Here is a 19534-nt window from a genome sequence, read left to right as displayed (position 1 = left end):
GCGGAACAAATATCCATTGTTGATGGTGTCAATAGATAATTTCATGAGATTCATCATTATAAAACCTATAGGTAAAATTCTGGCAGAAGCCAAAGATCTACAGATAGGCTCAGTGAAACTGGCCAAAGAAAGGCATCCATTTCAGACAAAAGGTAACTTCATGTTCCGGATTCTTTTTCTGACTCAAAGTAAGTAAAAAATAAACCTAACACTACTCCTTTATATTTACTTATTTTTTAAGATTTTTAAGTAATCTCTACACCCAACTTGGGGCTCGAACTCACAACTCAGAGATCAAGAGTCGCACACTCTATTGAGTGAGCCAGCCAGGCATCCCCTTTTTATTTATTTATTTATTTACTTACTTACTTACTAAGGTTTTATTTTTAAGTAACCTAACACTACTCCTGATTCCACTTTTGTCCTCTCGATTCCTGCCGGTGTTACACATCCTTTAGTCTAACCTTGGCCTTGCTCCGATCTCCTTCTCATGTCATCCCCATATGCTTCTTCACTCACATTCCTACAAAAAGGAAGCATCAGAACATAGTAACATTCTTTGACCTTGTAACATTAGACTCTTAGCTTTAATTACTTTCTCCTCTGGAGTTTTCTCCTTCAGAGGGAAAATACTGGGCAGTTTAAGACAGGGGTCCTCTGCGTAGAGCCTTCACACATTGCCGTACGCCGTGCCAAGCAGACTGCGTACCTCACAAACACTGCCTGAGGGCTCTCCCTCGCCAGATCAGCATGTCACAAACTGAATCTGCTAAGGAAAGATCATCCAAAATTGCACAAGGAGCCTCTTTAAAGCAAGAGCTGGTCCCTTTTTGCCCTTCTCACAATCACCTCACCAACCTTCCCACTAAAATGAACCATGGGGATCGGTCGTAAAACGGGTCATGCCCGTCACTGAAGAGATCTGATCCCTCCTCCGTCCCTGCGTCAGAGCCGGTGTCATCCACGAACGCCTCATCATCAAAATCCTCCATTTCATCCTGCTGCTCGTCAGCCAGCTCAGTGATGTCGGAATCGGCCGTGGAAAAAGTGGGGGAGGGTGTGCGGTCAGCAAGGCGCTCATTCACACAGCCGTGGAAAATGGGGGAGCTAGACACCAGGGAAGACGCCAAGGGACACAGCCAAGGAAGGAGAGAGGAATAGTTGGTTAAACAGGAAGCTATATGTGTCAACAGGACAGAACCCACTGGGGAATCAACACAATAAAAGCAAGTGGAAAAGCAAAAGGATAAAATGAGCATAAAACATCTGGTTCGGGTGAAAGGAAATAAGGACTGGTCCTTAGAATAAGAAAAGCAAAGGAAATACATGAGTAGAAGATCCAGATCCCAGGTAAATAGGGTGTTGTAAAAATGTTTATATTTTCCAGTTCACACAAAAGATCAGCAGCCAGGCCTCAAAGGAGCCACTCAACATTTGGTGAAATAAAAAAGGTGATCTTTATTCCAGTTCCCATGGCATCTCGGAGCAGAAAACAAAATGGATGGAATGGTATATGGCAAAGCAAGTACGTGTCTTGCTTGGATAAGATGTGTTTCGCCAATTCAACTCTTTAGAAACACTCCACTATCAGAGTGGAATGGAACAGATTTAACTTCATTTCTACAAAATACTATGACTTCAGCTCCTCCTTTCTTCCTAGTTCCTTTAAAAACGGTCAGAAAAATTTTGCAATTGAAAAACAATTCAAATTCCGAAATCATTAAGCTCAAAACTTGCATCTCTCTGCTTTTTAAATTCTAAACCTCTAAGAACTTGGGACTCAGTATGGATTCACAGGGGCACTACTTGTTTTCATTACAAGTTGGAATTTATGTACACACAAAAGAGGCTCAGGCATATGACCAAGATATGCAGTTGGCTCACCCTTGGCAAAGACTAATGTAAGATAAATTGCCTTAAAAAAATGAGACACTGGATCAAGGAGAGGTTGCAAGCTGGTAAGCTGTAAGTCATACTATGATTTTAAACTGTGCAAGATATAGACATAGGCTTTCTTTTTCTTTTAAATTTATCCTCTTCAACTGTAAGAGGCAGGGAAGGCTGTCAATTACTCCGGATGAAAGATAAGACTTAAGTGCGCACACTGAATAAAACAAAGGGAAGTACACCAGGTGACACATGGCTGTGTCTGAGTGGATGAGATTACACGTGGAGCATTTCTGCACACTTTTTCTTTGAACTTTCTGTAATATCTGCTGAGGTTTTAAACAAAATCATTCACTATTTAAAAAGAAGACATTGATGAAATCATCACGTACCTTCCTACCAGTTTGAACCAATGGAACCGGTCATAAAACGGATCACTGCCAGTCACGGTGGCTTCGCTTTCATCCTGGGCACCCGAGGCCACCTCACCTGCCCTGTCATACATCTCTCGCATCAAATCCAGCCTCTGCCTGCATAAACATAAAGTGCACTGGCTTAATATCATGAGATTGCATTAAAATTTCACTTTGGAAGTATCTTCCATGCAAGATTAAAAACAAAAAAGCTGCTCCCACCATTTAATGATATTAAAAAAGGATGAAGGTCAAAAGTACAGGAACTCAAAACACTCAGTATCCAAAGTGTCTGAGTCTAGAGACAAGCCACCAAAAGGAAAAAAGGCCAAGTAACCCCTACTGAATCATAACAGAAATGTAGTTCGATGGTATATGACATCTCAAATATACTGAAACAGTAGGAAATACCTCACCATATTACAGGCAAAGGAAACCACATTATAACTTTCCTGTTTATGACCGATCATCAGATCCAGAACAGAAAAGATGAATAATTACTAGACCCAAGATAGAACTAGCTACTGGAGAGCAACAGCATTTAGCGCCACAGAAAAGGAAGCAATAGTGACATCACAAGGCAGAGAGTTTGAGGGAGCCCACCTGAGCAATTCATTATTATTTCCTAAATAAAACAACTGGTTTTATGAGGAATGTTTTCATACCTGAGTTTCTCCAAAGACCAATAATGTGTCGCTCCATTCTTCAGATCCTGGACTTCTACTGCCACCACAGTACGAGGGAAAGGTCTGTCTTCATGAGTTTTTTCCATCTCAGTGGGAAGTAATTCCGGAGGCAAAGGGGAGTACAACGTATCCGTCAGCAGAACAAACTGAAACTGCACCTACGTGGAAAGAATAAACCATCCAAATGGCCTTTATGTTTTCAGCAAGTCAACTTCAGAAACAAGGCAATATAACCATGCCCCACGGGAAAGAGGTCAAACATGTATCACGCTCAACAGACAGCTTGTGATTAACTGGGGGAAAAATGGCCACTTGTATACTAGCTGTAGAATAATCCTAATTTCAAATTAAACTATTTACAGACTTTGTTCTCCTAGCCTGGCGCAGTGTTTTTACACAAACTAAAATCTCAGTACATGTTTTGGTTGATGGAATTTACACAAGAGAACAAAACTTGGACCCACGAGGACATCTCTAGCCTCTCACTGAGGTGGGTGCAGAAATGTCAGTTTTCCATCCTAAATTCAAGTATCACAGGTGCTACTCTTAAAAGTGCTTACTACATGGTAAGTGCTTTGTGTGCACCCTGTCATTTATTTCTTGCTACCGCCCTATATTTTCACCTATAAATATTAAGTAAATGCTAGGTACAGCAGCAGGAAGAAAAGACATAGTCCCCTGCCTGTATTTCATCTACTTGAAGAGAGGGCTGAACATTTACAAAATGAAATGGGATGCCGAGATTGAATGAAGAAGATATCCTACCCTATTTTACAGAACTAGAATATAGGGAAGAGAATGAATCTCCCCAAAGCTGAGCAGTCCGCTCTTTCCTGCCATGTGATACTGTTCCCTGCTGTCATCCTAGTAGCCTCTAGACCATCCAACAGTGGGACATACAGAAGAATCAATCTAAGATGTGCTGTGACCTTCTGGTAATAAGGAAAATCAGTAACATTTATTGCCTTTTACCAAGTCCAAGAGCTATTTCAGCTCTTTACATCTACTCCTCCTTTCATGCCTCACAGAACCCCAGGTGGCAGGGGCCGCTGCCAAGTTCATCTTGAGGGAATGAGGGAACGTAGGCACAGGGCCATTAGGGTCAACACACAAGGCGCGCTGGAATTGGTGCCTGGCTGGCTGGCTGAGTGCAGAGGGCCCATCCGCTGCACATACCTGCCTCCCAGAACCTAGAGCAAGAAGGGCACTTAGGACTTACAGGTGCAAATGTAATGGTCGAAAACTAAAAGAAAATTGAGATTTTCAGAAACCCAAGAATAGCATTCTCCTATTAATATGTTTCCCTAGGTCTTGGGGCACCTGGGTGGCTCAGTGGGTTGGGCGTCTGCCTTCAGCTCAGGTAATGATCCCAGGGTCCTGGGATCAAGTCCCACATCAGGCTCGGCAGGGAAGCCTGCTTTTCCCTCTCCCTCTGCCTCTGCTCACGTGCTCTCTCTCTTGCTCACTCTGTTTCTCAAATAATAAAATCTTAAAAAAAAAAAGTTTCCCTAGCTCTTGTCAGAATACAGTCTTTTCATTTGTAAATAAGATAGAAAACAAGTTATTTTAAAAGTGTCGTGTAATTGGGATGCCTGGGTGGCTCAGCTGGTTAAACGTCTGCCTTGGGCTCGGGTCATGATTCCAGGGTCCTGCGATCGAGTCCTGTATGGGGCTCCCTGCTCAGCGGGGAACCTGCTTCTCCCTCTCCCACTGCCACTCCCCCTGCTTGTGAGCTCTCTCTCTCTTTCTCTGACAAATAAATAGATGAAATCTTTAAAAAAAAATGTAGTGTAATAAATATTTAATGAGTACCTACTACATTCCAGGCACATATGGTAAATAAAGGCATATATAACCCTGTTTCACAGCAAACGGCAGCTGAGTTCAAGATGAGAGCCATGAGCCCCCTGAGGGTCATCTGCACCTCCAGATGACCCATGGCCTCCCGCCCTTCATACCTTCTTCTTCAGTTCAACACTGATGGCGTTGGCCTCCTTCAGGTAAACAGCATTGCCCCAGAGTAAATCCCTTAATGAAGTAAACTGGTGAGACTTCCACTTCCGGAAGGCCCACTGGGCCAGCTCAAATTCATGTTGTGTCCAAGGAGCTGAAAGAGCAAATGAAGTGTAACAAATGGTGATCTCATGACTACACAGAAATTACATCTCTCCTCTACCTCATCTCTCTTATCAAGTTAAAGTATTTTTCCATATTTCTCCATTCAGCTGCTTTTGTTTTCTGCTTTTCAGTAACGCTTACTAAATTTTGTTGATATTATGATGGTAGTATGTACATTTTAGAGAACCTAAAAAAATCCTATTTAAAATAGTGCATGAAAGAAATAGACTTTTCTTCCTTTTTAAGAAACATATACAACCAATACATGGCTTATAATGAAGAACCCTCTGGTATATTGTACAACTTCATGTAATACCTATTTTTTTTGCTAGTGCAAGAAATAAAAAGGTCATATTTTACTTTGATATTAAAAAATTTAAGAATTTAATACATAAATTAGAGATTCTCCAAAGCTAATCTGAAGCCTTGAGGTTACTGGGAGGTTGGGTGGAGAAACAAAATGTGATCAATGTTCATACTGTATTATAAGGTAATAACAAACAAGGCCCTGATTCAGCTAAGAGATTCTGAAAAACTTAAGGCAGGTAGGCATGACTAAGCAATAGGATTAGAAATCTGCCAGAAATGGCTTTAATAAACATTAATATATTCCAAAGTCCTCTCTGGGTAATCCTGGGCATAAACCATAGATCAGCAAATCAAAGAGTATCTTAACAAAGATTAAGCTCTGTATTTATCTGCAATATATACACAAGCTTCACATGTATAGTAATTTGAGACAATATATGTAAACTGCCCAAGAGACTTCTTATAAGGACCGAGCTAAGAAATCTTGTGTTCTAAGGAACACAGTCAGCGCCGCTCCCACCTCAGAGAGCACAGTCTGTGTTCTCAGCATCGAGAATCTTTTGAATCACCTTTAAACTGTCTCGGTAAAATATCAATAAATGGTAGGGCCAGCTATGATCAAATCCAGCTTTGATCACAGATGAAGGGCTAATCTTATAGTACAGATCCAAAAGCTACACAGAGGGAAGTTTCCATCTCCAGATTTCACCTTCTTCCTCCTCTTCCTCCTCTTCTGTCGTCTCTGCAGCGAGGGAGCGGGTCTCCACCTGCTTCTGCAAGGCCTGCAACTTACTCTCGTAGTCCTGGATGAAAAGAGAGGAGAGGACAGGTAGGAGAGGGAGGAAGTGGATGGAGGGGAGGAGGAATGAGAGCAGTGTTGGGGAAAGTAGAGAAAGCAAAAGATAAAAGAGAAGACAGAGGCAGGAAACGACAATAAAAAGACATACAGAGAAATACGTAGGAAAAACCCACAAAGCACACAAGACAGTCTGTAAGGGGTAAATGCTGAAGAAAGCGAACTGCAGTCTCTTTCTACTCCCTCAGACTCAAGAGTTCTTTATTTGGGGTTGAGGTCCAGACAGGGGGGGACTCTTGAGGGGAAAAACACGTGTATCCCTTAAATTTATTTAATAGTATTTTTTTTTAAGATTTTCTTTATTATTTGACAGAGAGAAACACAGCGAGAGAGGGAACACAAGCAGGGGGAGTGGGAGAGGGAGAAGGAGGCGTCCCACAGAGAAGGGCGCCCAACGTGGGGCTTGATCCCAGGACCCTGGGATCATGACCTGAGACGAAGGCAAATGCTTAACGACTGAGCCACCCAGGCGCCCCTTAATAGTAGTATTTAAGTAGTACCTTCACACATCAAGGAATTCTAGAAAAAAACAATACTGGAAAATTCACCAGTATCACCAACAGTTCTGATTAGCTGTTTGAATGAGAACCGTGGACTCTGAACTCTCTGTGGATGACATATTAGTATTTTTGCAACTGTAGTATGCAAGATGTAGCCTTCAAGTAACCAAAAGATCACAGTGTTATTAGGGCTGAAATAATCTATAGATTGTATTTAGTTATTCAAGAAGGGTATTTTAAAATATAATATTATAATACAAAATGTATTATTAGAATACAAATCAGATGTATCCTTCATTTCTCCATTTACTCACTCCACGCATTCTCAGTGAGGGTGGTATCACCTTGAAGAGGGCAAAAAAAATGGTTCTTGAAGGATACAAAAAAATCTTACTCTTTTGATGCATAAAGCACAAATATACATACAGTATATAAACAGATGCACTATATATCTGAGTATTAAAATTTCATGGTGGAGAGAGATTAAGGAAAAAATATTTAAAAAGATTCCTTGGAGTGTTAATGTTTAAAGCTTGTGTTATTGAAAATAAATCAAGTAAGGTTAAGAACAGAGACCTTCACATAATAAAATACCAAATCATAGCATAAGCATTGTATTTTAAGATAAGACTGCCTGGGTTTCCTGCTTCCTTGGACTGACCCAATTATAGGCTATCCTGAGACAGAGGGATTCAGTACGGCTATGTATTGTTTTTGAACAGAGCTCACCCCAAGTTGTAAGTGAAATATTCTTCTCATTACAAAGGACCACTGAGAGCCTCCTAGCAAACTCTATTACGAAAGGAGCTCCCAGTGGCGATGCTAAGAGGGACGCAGATATTCTCAAGGCTCATCATTTACCACTGAGTCTCACAGGGGAACCTTCTCTCATTAGAGGAGATGGCCCTGAGCAGGAGCCAGACACAGCTTCAGTCAATATCGAAACACACTTTTTAGGAGACTATGTACTGTGGCAAAAAAAAAAATTTCAATTTGCAGGTAAAAGTTCTGCTCCTGGCACCTGCTCTTACTGGTCTTATAATTCTGGGAAAGTTAAATCCTCTCTACACTTCATTTTTGTCATCTTTAAAATGAACAGTTTAGTTCCTGACCTGTCTCCTACACAGGACTGAAAGAAGAACCAAATGATGAACCATTTAAAAATGCATGTGGAAGTCTTCTTCATTGGTGACACACACTATCAAAGTGACAGGCTGTGTTTTAAAAAGTTTATTTGCTGGGGCGCCTAGGTGGCTCAGTCAGATAGGCATCTGACTTCGGTTCAGGTCATGATCTTGGGGTTCTGAGATCCAGCCCCGAGTTGGGCTCTGCGTTCGGTGGGGAATCTACTTGTCCCTCTCCCACTGCCCCTCCCTCCATTCATGCTCTCATGCTCTCTCTCTAATAAATAAAAATCTAAAAATAAATAAAAATAAAAAGTTTATTTTCTAAGTATACCCAGCACCCAGATCTTGGTTTCTAAATACTATTCCCCACTAAAAGGAACCAGGGCTCCTTGGGAAAACAACCAATTCCAGGTCTGAAGCAAGGAAAGCACAAGGTGAGCTCAGAATATCTTGTGCCAGAAAGCACAGAGGTGCTCAAACACTGATGGGGCCATTTCCAAAGGGCACAGAATCCCAGTAGCCAGCATAAGAGTAATAACAGAAACATGATATAGCACACTGGGTATTAAAAGGACTCCAGGAGTTCCACAGTGTTACTAAAAGAGGGAAAAAAGGGAGAAGCCCTTCTTTGCTCCCCCACAAAAGCCAGCTAATAAATAAATGCAGAGGAATGGCAATTAGAAAAACTACATTGAAGCCCCAGATGTAATGACTAAATCAGGCAAGAATCATTAATAAATGCTAAAACAACTGAGTGAAAGGCGGATGGAGAACAGAATAGTCACACAATCCCAAGTGCCAACCTAGATACACGTTAATAAGACAGAGAAAGAGCTGGGGAATGTCACATATAATTTATAAACTTTAACATTACTGATAACAGGACAATTGGACATTTTGTCTGCCAATGTGACATGAGAGAAGTACACAATGTCACCCTGACAGCTTTCTTATGAAACATGCTTAACCTAAATCTAATCTTGAGGAAATAAACAGACTAATCAAAATGTAGCCTATTCAAAAATACCTATGTAATGAAAGAGAAAAGAAACATCATAACCAAATGTAACACAAACTTTGCTCCGAACTGGGATTAAGAAACGCACACACACTTGTAACCATTATATTTTTTAGACAATTAGGAAAATTTGAAAATGGACAGTATATTATATAATCCTGAATCAGTACTAAATTTCTCGGATAGGTTAACGGTATTAAGAGAATACCCTGATTTTAGGATATACACAGGGCAATATTTAGGGGTAAGCTGCATCATGCCTGCAACTTACTTTCAAATGATTCAGAAAAAATACACAAATATGGGTACATGAAGGTTCATTATACTACCTTTTCAGCTTCTTGGTATGTTTGAAATATTTCAAAATAAAAGGTTGTGGAAGGGGTAGTTTTTTTTCCCTTAGAAAACCTATATGTTCTATGGGATCCTTTCAGTAAAAAGAGAAAGATGGCTGATTTACCTAAAAATCCTCAGGTGGGAAAATGTTAATATTTTATCTTGAGGATTTTTTCTTGTTTTTCATTTTCCCCCAATTTTTTATTATAGTAAAACGCATGTAACATAAAATTTACCATCTGAACCATTTTCAAGTGCACAGTTCAGTGGTGTGAAATACATTCACACCGTTGGGCAACCACCACCACCGTCCACCCCCAAAACTCTTTCCATCGTGCAAACTGAAACTCCATACCCATTAAACACTAACTCTCCATGCTCCCTTTCCCCTCCCCTGGCAACTACCATTCTACTTTCTATGATTTTAACTATTCCATATAAGTGGAATCACATAATTTTAGTTTTTAAAAAAGATTTTATTTATTTATTTCAGAGGGAAAGACAGAAAGAGAAAGATGAGCAGGGGCAGAGGGAGAGAGAGAAGCAGACTCCTTGCTGAGCCTGACACAGGAGCCCGATGCAGGACTCGATCCCAGGACCCTGGGATCATGACCTGAGCCGAAGGCAAACACTTAACCAACTGAGCCACTGAGGTGCCCCAATTTTAGCTTTTAGTGACTAGCTTATTTTTGAAGCTTTCTTCAAGACTCAGTTTACAAGTTTTATTGCTCAAACTACCAATAAAACAAAATCCTTAGATTCTGACAGTTAAGGTATGAAGATGACCTTCCCTTTAAAGGCTCTGGTTATGCGTTAGTGGTAGTAAAGCTTACATAAAAAGGTCTCCTGTAACACTATGGACCTAGAATTTTAACTGCATTTTGACTCAGGAAAATTTCTATCAGCAGTTGACAGTTCAAATTATCAACACTATAACCTGAACTGGCCCTCCTCTTCCCCAAACCAGGCTGTATATGAGCTTCCAACAAGGACATTTTGTATGTCATCAGAAAAACTCGAAGTATTGGATTTTCCTACAACAAATGGATAAACAGATTTGAATACTATTGTTCTGTTGATTCCACAGTGGAAACTAGGATAATTATGGAAAACCTATCAAATAACAATATATTTATCAGTAGCCTTTTGTGTTTATAAGAAGTCCCAACTAGTTAGATATATCCCCATATTTATAAAGGTACTACAGTGCTGTTCCCACTTCTAGAATGTTCTCCCTCTCCTGCCCATCCTTGTTTTTAAGTTTAGTTTGCACCAGGAACTGTTCTTAATATTTTGTATAGGTTATCTCAATCTTCCCAATAACCCTATGAAGATGGTACTACTGTTACCCTCATGTTAAAGAAGAAGAAAAAGGCTTAAAGAAATTAAGTAATTTTATAAAGATCAGAGTTAGTAAGCATGGATATGGGATTTGAACTCAGGCAACTGGATTCTAGGGCATGCTCTTTTAACCACTATCATGTCTACTACATGCAGATGTTAGGAGAACAGTGGTCAGTTAAGACAAAAGTCTCACTGGTGAGGGAGAGAGAGATGATCAATAGTAAACAGACACAAGACACACCATGAGTTCAGTAGCAAGAAGTACTGTGAAGGAAAATAAAGATTGGTAGGTATGGGGGTTGATACAGAGGCAAGAGGAACAGGAGGAACTTTTAGATTAGGTGCTCAGGGAAGGTCTGTTTGCAGAAAGGACATTTAATCAGAGATCTAAGCAGGCATGCTGAGAGATCTCCGGGGGGAGTGTTTGGCAATGGTGATGATGCCAATCGAAACAGAACTAACAACAAGTACAATGGTCTTGAGAGGAAAAGGTGCCTGGTGTGTTTTCAGGAAAAGCAAGAAAACTTGTGTGAGTGGAGTGAGGAGCTACAAGGCTCAGGGATGCAGTTGTGAGGGAGGCAGACAGGGAGTGGGTTATGTCCGGCCTTACAGGACATGGTAAAGACTGTGGATTTCATTCTAAGGGAAGCCACTGGGCAGTTTAGAGCTGGGAAGTAATATGGGCCTAGAACATGTTTTAAAAACATTGCTCTCCGTGGAGGAAAGCATGGGGACAGCAGTGCTAGGGAGATGGTGGTAGGTGGCCCAGGGTGTCAGCAGTAAAGGTGGTGAAAAGAGAATGGAGTTGGGCTATGCTTTACAGGTAGAGGAAATACAACTTACTGATGATGTGGTCATGGGGTATGAGAAAAAAAGGGGGAAACTGAGGATGGCTCTTGGATGTTTGGCCTGAGCTGGCTGCCAGTCAGCTATATGGCTGTGAGGTCATAGTTGTGTGTCAGCGTCTTGAGGTCAGGGCAGAGGACTGAGAAAACACCACTGGGTCTGTCATCGTGGAGATCTTTGGTGGGCCTGAGAAGAGTGGCTTCAGTGTGGTGATGTGGAACAAGAGTGTGACTAGAGTGAGTTCAAGCAAGAATGGGGAAAAGAAACAACAGAAGAACAGTAAAAAAGAAATAATGGGGGTGGGCGAGTGGGAAATAATAGAGCAAACTCTTTAAAGGAGTGTTTCTATAAAAAGTAACAGAGAAATGGAATGGTGGCAGCTCTCAGACAACATGGGAGTGTTTTGTAAGTGGCAAAACAAAGCTGTGCTTGAATGGAGGTGTTCAAGAGAAGGGTAAATGCATGGTGAGTTCTTGAGAAGGTGATGGAGGATAAAATGCAGGGAAAATGGGTGGGGCTAAGGTAGGAGCAAGGCCAGTCCAACCATCATCAGGAGGGAAGGATGCGTGATGGATGCACAAAGTAGAAGTGGGCAGAAAAGTTTTCTTAGGATCAATTCTTTTTCTCAGTGCAGCAAAATGGAGGTCATCAGCTGAGAGCAAGGAAAGGCCACCTTTCATTCCCAGAGTCTCCTGGCTGTAAACTTTCAGCGCACCTCATAGCATTTTCCGTCATAGCATTTGTCACAAATATACCCTGTATCTCCTGGTGTGACTATTCATCTAATGGCTATCTTGTCCACAACTGTGAACTTCCCAAGGCTAGAGATCTGCCATTCACCATGGAATCACCAGCATTTGGTGCCTATCTGTCTTCTAGATCAGATACATAGAAATGCACTAAGCTTCTAGTGGAAGTTCTCAAAGTGACTATCTTCTAAATCAGGGTTGGCAAACTACAGCCTATGTGACGAATCTAGTCCCCTGCCTATTTTTTGTAAATAAAATTTTTACTGGAACACAGCCACACCCATTCCTTTGCATACTGCTGCTATTCAGCTATAACAATGGAGCTGAGCAGCTGCAACAGAGACCATGGGACCCACAGAGCCTAAAATATTCACTCTCTGGCCCTTTACATAAAAGGTTTGCCAACCCCCCATTCTAGATGAGTGGCTCTCAGAGGTGGATGCTGGTCCAGCAGCATCAGCATCACCTGGGAATTTATCCGAAGTGCAAATTATGGGGTATCTGGGTGGCTCAGTCAGTTAAGTGTCCAACTCTTGATTTCAGCTCAGGTTATGATCTCAGGGTCATGGGATCAAGCCCCGAGTCAAGCTCTGCACTGGGTGTGGAGCCTGCTTAGGATTCTCTTTCCTTCTCCCCTCCTCTGCCCCTGCCCTCCCCCATCTCTCTCTCTAAAAACAAAAAATAGAAGAAAAGAAAGAAAAAGAAAGAAATGCAAATGATCAGGCCCTACCCCAGACCTCCCGAATCAGAAACTCTTGAGGTGGGCTCAACCATCTCTGTTCTCACGAGCCCCCAGGGAACTCTGATGCACATCAGTTTCAGAACCACCCTCTGGATAATGTGTACTGAGGAATGGTGGAGCTAACAGGATAGGTAGGGCATTTATTCTAGGTGAGTTTATGTTCCCATGGAAAGAAACCAAACAAGCACAAAGACAGGCTGTCATTATTAACCTGTGAGAGCTGGCCTGGCGTGGGCTGGGGCAGGAGAAGTGCCTTCGAGTGCCGGTCTGAAGAGGAGTCACACATGATGAGGAAGGACTCGAGTGTTGGGGAAGTGCAAAAGCCCAGAGGTGGGGACACACTTGGCATGTTCAAGGAACAAAAAGTCTGAAGTGCTTGCCGCGTGGGAATGTTAAGAGATGAAGTCAGAGAGGCAGGCAAGCAGCCAGAACACGGAACACTCCGTAGGCTATGGTAAGAAGGTTAGAGTTTAAAGCACAATGGGAAGCCACCAGAGGCCACTGACAGGATCTGATTTTTGTTTTCACAAGATGATTCTGGTTGCTATGCGGACAGTGGCTTAGGGTCCAGGACAGAAGCGAAGAGACAAGGTAGGAAGAGCACTCTCAGGAAAAGATGCTAGTGCCACACTGGAGCATCTCCGAGGAGGTGGCATTTAAGGTGAAATCAATGTCACCATTCTAGGGTTTCTGGTTGGGTCTGTTTTTGACATTAGAGACTTGGCTCCTTTTGCTAATATTGCCTTCCCCTCTTTTAATGGCAGATTATAATTAGCAAGCAATAGCCGGAAGGGAGGTATCCACGCCCCGGTTCTTTGTCAACGCCTAACCTTGCTCCCCACCTGCGGCACGGTGAGGACGAAGCCTCAGTCAGACCTCTCCCTCCAGAGATCCCCAAACCACCTATTCTTAGACCTGAGTGGCTCCTATTTTCTCCCAGTCCCCCAGGGCCATCTTGGTCTCTTACTTTCCAACCATGATCCAAGTGAGAGCATTCATCACCTTTCCAGTCGTAACATACAGGGTTTATCCCACCCACAGACTGATTTGTTGATTCTACTTTCCTCTCTCCTTTGTCGTGCCTTTGGAAAGTATTGTTTCTCTTTTAGTCCATACAGCAACTTCCCAACTGAGGCACTGAGCTCTAAATTTGCCTCCTTCCAACTCAAGCTTTAACCATTACTAAAAGGTGAATCTAATCATGCGATCCCCCTGTATAAAATCATTTGGTAGCTTCCCATCACACTCAGGATGAAATCCACACTCCGTAGCATGCCATGATGTGGACCTTGTCTATTACCTCTCCCTGGCACACAGCTGCTGTGCTGACCACCGCGGGTTACTCGCAAATACTCGCAGTTCGCCGGACCTGACATGCTGCTTCTCTCCCCCTACCATTCTTCACTTGGATAAATTCCCAGTTGTACTCTGGGACTCTGCTCTTGGCTCAGGGCCTCCTTCAAACACCTTTCCTCACTCTCCCCCTGTGCACACGACTATCACTGCACACCTCGTACTACATTGGAATCATCTGTGTCACCCTAGAAATGGTCAGTCAGATCTTGGCAAACTTTCCACCAGTTTCTCCACTAGCAGAGAAATACAAAGTACCCTGAGGGACAGAGTATAAGGCCTGAAGCAGACCAATCCACATATAACATTTTTCTCAAGTTCCAAATTTCATATCATAAACTCAAAGGGGAAAAAAAGAGACTCATGTAGATTTTGTATTCTACTCCATAAATACAGGATTGTGTCTATCATTTTTCAATATAAAAAACAATGTCATGTCAAATGATCATTAAGATTGATGGCCCACTCCAGAAAACTCTTCTGCTTTATCCCGTGTCACCTCCAGCACACCACGAATACTCTGGGTGGAGAAGAGCAGCAATTAAGGGTAAAAAGAGAAGCTAAACGGAGTTACTGAAAGCTCTGTAGAAATTCAGTTTCTATCCATGTGAAGGGAACTATACTATTTCATTTTAAAAACTTTCAGATTGTATGATAAAAGATCGAAAATACAGCTAAGATAAACTCAACTTATACTAGACAAGTTTTTATTTAAATAAAATGTGGCATAAAGTAGGGGTTAAAGATCCCTTTTAAGATAGAATTTTGATAAACAGTAAAGGGAACAGAAGCAAAAAGCTTTAAATGAATCAAGTTCATGCAGAAATACATTAAGAAAAAAAGATCTGGTTTGCAACCATCTTCCGATTAAAAAGGAATAAACAAAAGTCAAGACCAGACTTAATCACAGCACCACCCTGTTTCACTTTTCCTTCTTCCCACATAAGAGAGAAATCACACTCTTAAAAGATGGTTTCAGCTTTTATTGAACGAGGACTCATTTTCTAACATGAAAAACTAACTCTCCCTTTCTGCAAAGGTAGATCTTACACTCAAAGACAATCTTCATGCATTTTATTTTAGAAATTGGGGGAGAAATCCATAGTTCATTAACAAGATTCACAACTTCTTTTTACAGTAATGATGGCAGGAAACCAACACATTTCACAACCTGGAGCGGTTCAAACTAAGTATGTAGAGCAGATTTTGAAATCTTGGGAAAATGACATAAACTGGACAATTATGAAAACTGCTCATAATGTGGACTCTGGCTCTACAGTTTAGGACAAATGTTGGCTCTACACTGTATCTGAGAAGGGGTCTTCACTATGGGACATTTTCCACACCATGGCAGCTTCCCTCCTCCCAGGCTTTTGAACAGATCATTAAGGCAGGTCTACAAAGGACCAGTCAGGCACAGGGGTACCAGCAGCTGACCAGAGGAAATCTATGTAACTTCCTGTAGTCTGACAGCCTTTAATGCAGACATCAGTGTGGCAAACTCTGTGCTGTGTTGTGTTTATTTTCAGCATCAACCTGCACCTAAAGCACAAGAGGTCACTTCAAGTCACTTCAATGGAATAAACAATCCCCAGTCATTGCATTTTCAGTGAATGGAGCAAAGAATCTGAAGTGCTAAAAAGAATTAGAGGGAAAAATAAAGGAAAAGCCCTTTGGTTTAGACTTATTAGATGAACAGAAGATCTTTAACTCTTTAGGGAATACCACTGTGGCATACAAAATTATACTAATTAATTAACACTCCTTCACATTTCCTTAATTTTCAGATCATATAATTTCAGCAGCATACTTTCCCCATTTTTCTATAATAGCTATGAATACTTCAGTAATATAATAACGGTTTAATGATGACCATTTCTCTTTGGTCATGTAGTATTTAGGCTTAGGGAGAGATTCTGTCAAATTTAAAAACAAAAAAATATAAGCTATACCAATAGCTCACAAAAGCATGGCACTAATAGCTTATTTAGTAAAAAAAAGTCAATGAAGTCCTTTTATTCACATTCGCCCAGTTATCTTCTAAGACAAGCATCTGCTCTGAAATGCAGGAGGGCACATATGTGGCAATCAATCAAACCTTGGTTCATTTTCTGGTCATCTGAAATTAAGGGCTCCTTTAGAGATCTAAACATTTTTGCAATTCGAGGGCACCTAGACCAGCGGATGAAGCACAAACACAAACCTAATTCTTTGGAATATCAGTGTGGGCACAGTGCTTACCACAACCCACATTTGTAAATGCAAATGCTGTATTACTTGCCATTCTATAATGTCACCTGATCACCAGTAGAAACTCACTCCTGTTGTTTATCCGGAAAGGGAGGCACCTGCTCATAATAAGATTAAAAGGCCACCATAAAAATGAAAATACATTATGGCTATCCTATGGTATTTCAAGTTAGGGAAATGAGAGCCCACTTTTGCTATGGAGTTGAAAGCGGAGTTAATTATTACTAATATTTAATACAGGTATCCCCTGCATCTCGAAAGTGTGTGTTAGGCCACTTTGCTTCTATGAAAGACCCCACGTTAGTACCTGTTTTTTGCTACCCGAAAGAAGTCCAAAGAGGATTTTTGCTTTTATGAAAAAACTGCACTGTGTGTGTGTGTGTGGGTGTGTGTGTGTGTGCGTGTGTGTGTGTGTGTGTGTGTGTGTGGGTGTGTGTGTGTGTGTGTGTGTGTGTGTGTGTGTGTGGTGTGTGTGGTGTTGTGTGTGTTTGCAGCGAGCCAGTATAGAGGTAGCACACACATCCCAGGCAGCTAGTGGCCCCACCAAGCTCCTTCCTGGGAAACACACACAGCATGTCAGCCTCAGCCACCAGAGCTCTGAACCGTGTCAGTGAGCATCCGGGCTTTATCTCAATTTATTTTGCGCATCCGTCAGCAAGATGTGTCATAAGGTATCAGAAAAGCCTAAGACAGGTGATTTTTTTGAGTCTGGGAACCCTCAAAAATTTTTTCCATATAAATTAATAATAATGGCTTCTTCACTTTACACCATTTCAGCTTATGAAAGGTTTCACAGAAACACTCTCTTTCGGAAAGCAGGGGAAACCTGTCATAGAAAACGAATTTTTTTTTTGCAAGAAAGGAACAATTAATATATCTATGAATCATAAAGAAGAACTGAGGCTTACACAAGACGCACTGAAGTGACTGATCTGAAGTAGTCTAATGAGTTCATTCACCCACATGGTACAGGAGATTGTCTCAATTTAAGTCTATCCATTACAAACATCATTCACCCTAATCTGCCTAATCTGTCTAATCTGCCATAATACCTCAGCTGAAGACGAGAACCGTTCTAGCTATGAAAGCAAAAATATCCCCAAAGTTAATCAGAAGCAACTTTCTGTGCATTAAGAAAGCATTTTCTTAGAAGCAAAAAAAAAAATTAAAAATTAAAAAAATACTATGATTAAAAATAATGTGTTCTAATAAGGCATAGAGCCCACACGCAAAGGAAAAGAAAACCACATAGTCACAATCTTTAACAGCTTCCTTGAATGCTACTTGCTATGATGGCTGCAATTCTACACCGTCTGGAAGACAAGTGCTGGGCAGGTGACTCCATGACTTAGAGGAGTTGTCATCACGAAGTCAGGCAGTATCCAGACATCTCTGGCTCTTCGCACCGCCTCTTAAAAAAGTTGCTGAATAGTTCAAGAGATGAGGAAGGATGTAGAAAAACTATTCTTTTCTTCCCATTAATATCCATCTTTTTTTAGTGGATTCTCCAGTGAGGCAAACTGAGACCACGACACGGTAAAATGAGGTATTGATACAATTAATGTTCATCAGGACTTCTCTCCTTGCTTGAGCATCTGTGAGCATTACTACTGCACGCAAAGAATAGTTTATTATACATCATCTCCTTTATTCTCAATCCAACCAAAGTTAACTTATTTCATGATCTCATCATCCACTAAGAATAAACAGCACAGAGCCATACACTGTGGCCTTCTCCCCACGTCCCACCCTTTCCCTCTCCACCAAATAAGCTCCCTGTGAACTTACACACACTGCTCAAAGCGCCATACAAGTGTTTTGTTGGCGTTTCTGTTGGCATGATTTTGGTGAATGGTTCAGAGTGTGAATGTGTGTGTGTGTGTATGTGCGCGCACGCGCCTGTGTGTGTGTCTGTGTGAGAAATGGTATGTTAAACTTTCAAAAAGCAAACTACAAACAAATCCAGAAACGGTGCCAATTTAAAGATTTCAGTATTATGACAAATTTCATACACATACTGATACATTCAAAAGAAAAACACAAACAAACCTACTGAATCAGTTCTATGTAAAATATGGTAGAAGAAGAAGATGGGGAAGTTCTGTGGAAGTTGCAAAGCTGTGTACTATAAACTATGTCCAAAGACATTTAGTTCTGGCTTATGAAAATTCCAATTATATTTTAAAGACAGGAACAGACATGGATGAGAAATCCAGAGCTGTGTCCACAAAGTTGAATGTTATTAAACTAATGTCTAACATTTATGGGGAAATAACAGACACTTAAATTCTGTGTATCAAATTCCCCCTTTGAATGTCTGCATAAACCAAGAGGCAGGGCTTTCTGGGTGTCAGATCAGTTTACAGGCATTATAAAAACATAACAAACTTACACCAAAACAAGACCAGTCTGTGTAAGTGTATTATCTAGGCACCAAGAAAGGAGGCAAGTCTCAGAAAAATAAGGGAGGTCTCAGTGTTTTGTCCAAATTCCAGAAACTGCCCATTTGTGGCATACAAACAAAAGGGAGGTGTTGAACTACCAGTGTTTTATGTTTTAACAATATTAAAATCAGTTAAGATTTGTAGGAACGCAACATTAAAACCATAATGGAAAGAGTAGAAACTCAAGGCCAAGGCTAGAACCAACTCAAATCATGAGCTAACATTGCCTGTTTCCTCCACCAAGATTTCAAGTTTGTCCAGTAATTTATACTGTGGTTTCTCGACCAGCTTTGAGATTAGGTGCCGAAAACTGGCGCCTCATCCTTGGAGGTGTCACAAACTGGCTACAGTGGTTGGGCTTGTCCGTCTGCTTCTGAAAGGAACTGGCTGCATTGCCCTCTAACTGACCTCCAGTGTTGTAATTACAGTAAGACTGACGGTGTTGGTGAATATGGCGCTTCGCCTGGAAAGTCTGCAGATCGGCAGTGGGGTGACCACTGTGGGAATTTAATGATTCTGAGGAGGCAGATGCCTGGCAGCGCGTACTTTTCGGTTG

The 19534-nt window shown here is 41.3% G+C and overlaps 1 protein-coding gene across 1 annotated transcript in view; it reads right to left on the bottom strand.

The window, feature by feature from the left end:
• KIF1B (kinesin family member 1B) overlaps positions 1–19534 on the bottom strand; it is a 141267-nt gene that overhangs the window by 38735 nt on the left and 82998 nt on the right. Inside the window, 5 exon segments of the mRNA XM_035726999.1 lie at positions 859–1107; positions 2280–2417; positions 2966–3144; positions 4945–5093; positions 6123–6216. Of these exon segments, the coding sequence (XP_035582892.1) occupies positions 859–1107; positions 2280–2417; positions 2966–3144; positions 4945–5093; positions 6123–6216 (809 nt within the window).

The sequence above is a fragment of the Zalophus californianus genome, chromosome 4, assembly GCF_009762305.2.
Source record: "Zalophus californianus isolate mZalCal1 chromosome 4, mZalCal1.pri.v2, whole genome shotgun sequence".
In the NCBI taxonomy this organism is placed as follows: domain Eukaryota; kingdom Metazoa; phylum Chordata; class Mammalia; order Carnivora; family Otariidae; genus Zalophus; species Zalophus californianus.
This window is presented reverse-complemented; position numbering and strand designations above follow the sequence as displayed.